Source organism: Psammomys obesus, unplaced genomic scaffold (assembly GCF_907164565.1).
Source record: "Psammomys obesus unplaced genomic scaffold, mPsaObe1.curated_primary_1811, whole genome shotgun sequence".
NCBI lineage: Eukaryota > Metazoa > Chordata > Mammalia > Rodentia > Muridae > Psammomys > Psammomys obesus.
This window is the reverse complement of record NW_026594992.1, coordinates 9221-10728: the sequence shown is the minus strand read 5'-3', so window position 1 is coordinate 10728 and position 1508 is coordinate 9221. Positions and strand designations below refer to the sequence as shown.

The 1508-nt window shown below is 45.5% G+C and overlaps 1 gene segment (V, D, J or C); it reads left to right on the top strand.

Moving 5' to 3' along the window:
* Positions 1-207: 207 nt before the first annotated feature.
* On the top strand, positions 208-1156 carry LOC129685657 (T-cell receptor alpha chain V region 2B4-like). The segment is given in 2 exon segments: positions 208-256; positions 717-1156. Coding segments are annotated over 2 exon segments (489 nt in total).
* Positions 1157-1508: the final 352 nt, after the last annotated feature.

Below are 1508 nucleotides of genomic sequence, written 5' to 3'. Positions count from 1 at the left end.
GGAAGGGAGGGCAGGAAGTAGAGGGAGGGGTGGAGAAAGGGCTGGAGGAAAGGCTTGGTGATGCAGAGGTGGTGAAGAGAGTCCCTTTTCTCATTGCTAGCAAAGTAGCTTTTCATGTTTCCTGAAGCAGGAGAGGTGGAAACTTTTGAATGTGACCATACGAGTTTAGAGTTGAGAATCTGAATCCTAAGTGAAGAGGGAGGAGAGATGAAATCCTTGAGTGTTTCACTAGTGGTCCTGTGGCTTCAATTAAGCTGTAAGTTTGGGAATTCCTTTTTTTTAATTTCTTTTTTTAAATTATTATTATTATTTTTTTTATTAATTACACTTTATTCATTTTGTATCCCCCCATAAGCCCCTCCCTCCTCCCCTCCCGTCCCACCCTTTCCCCCCCTTTCTGCATGCATGCCCCTCCCCAAATCCACTGATAGGGGAGGTCCTCCTCTCCTTCTTTCTGATCTTAGTCTATCAGTTCTCATCAGAAGTGGCTGCATTGTCAGGGTTCTAGGTTATCTCCACGGATAGTCCTTCGTTGGGGAATTTCTTTGGGATCCAGGTGTGGTATATAAAGTTGTTGCTGCTCCAGGCTAATGGTAGAAAACACATATGTTTTTAATCTATGGTTAGGGGTGGGAGGGCTATTGAAAAAGCATTCTGCTGTGTTAGTATCCATATGCATCCAGGTCCGTTTGTCTGACCTTTGTCCTTCTGCACAGGGGTGAGCAGCCAGCAGAAGGTGGAGCAGATCCCAGAATCCCTCAATGTCCCAGAGAGAGCCATGGCTTCTCTCAACTGCAGTTTCAGTGATCGTAATTCTCTGTACTTCTGGTGGTACAGACAGCATTCTGGGAAAGGCCTCGAGGCGCTGATGTCCATCTTCTCCAACGGTGACAAGGAAGAAGGCAGATTCACAGCTCACCTCAATAAAGCCAGCCTGCATGTTTCCCTGCACATCAGAGACTCCCAGCCCAGTGACTCTGCTGTCTACCTCTGTGCAGTGAGCACACGGTGCTCCCCAGGCACCTGCAGCCTGCACACAAACATACTGGGCCACAAAATGCCTTATAGAGAGCTCAGACCCCACAGTGGAGAAATTCTGTTTCTATTCTGTATGCAATGGGAATTAATAGCAAGAGCAGCAAGGGCTTGGGATTGACTGGGAAGGTATTTTCACATTTTGAAAAGAAGTAGTCCTGACGAGAAAGGCAAACTATTGGTTCATTTGAAACATTTTCCACTTTTCTCTTCTCACATGCTGATGGTTAGGGAACAATGTTGGAAACAAATATATGGCCATGACACTCACCACATGCTGTGCTATGAAGAACCATCACCACTACAACACTCTAGCTTCCTTGATTTTAAGAGCTGTAAATAAAACCTTCCTGTTTTTTAGTTTTTAAAAACAGCCTAGAAAGTCACAGGTTTCTGTATATCAGGCTCATACATATTTGCTTCTGGTTGTCTCTTCTCCCATCTCATCTTCTCTGCCAGCTCCCGGGTCCCCA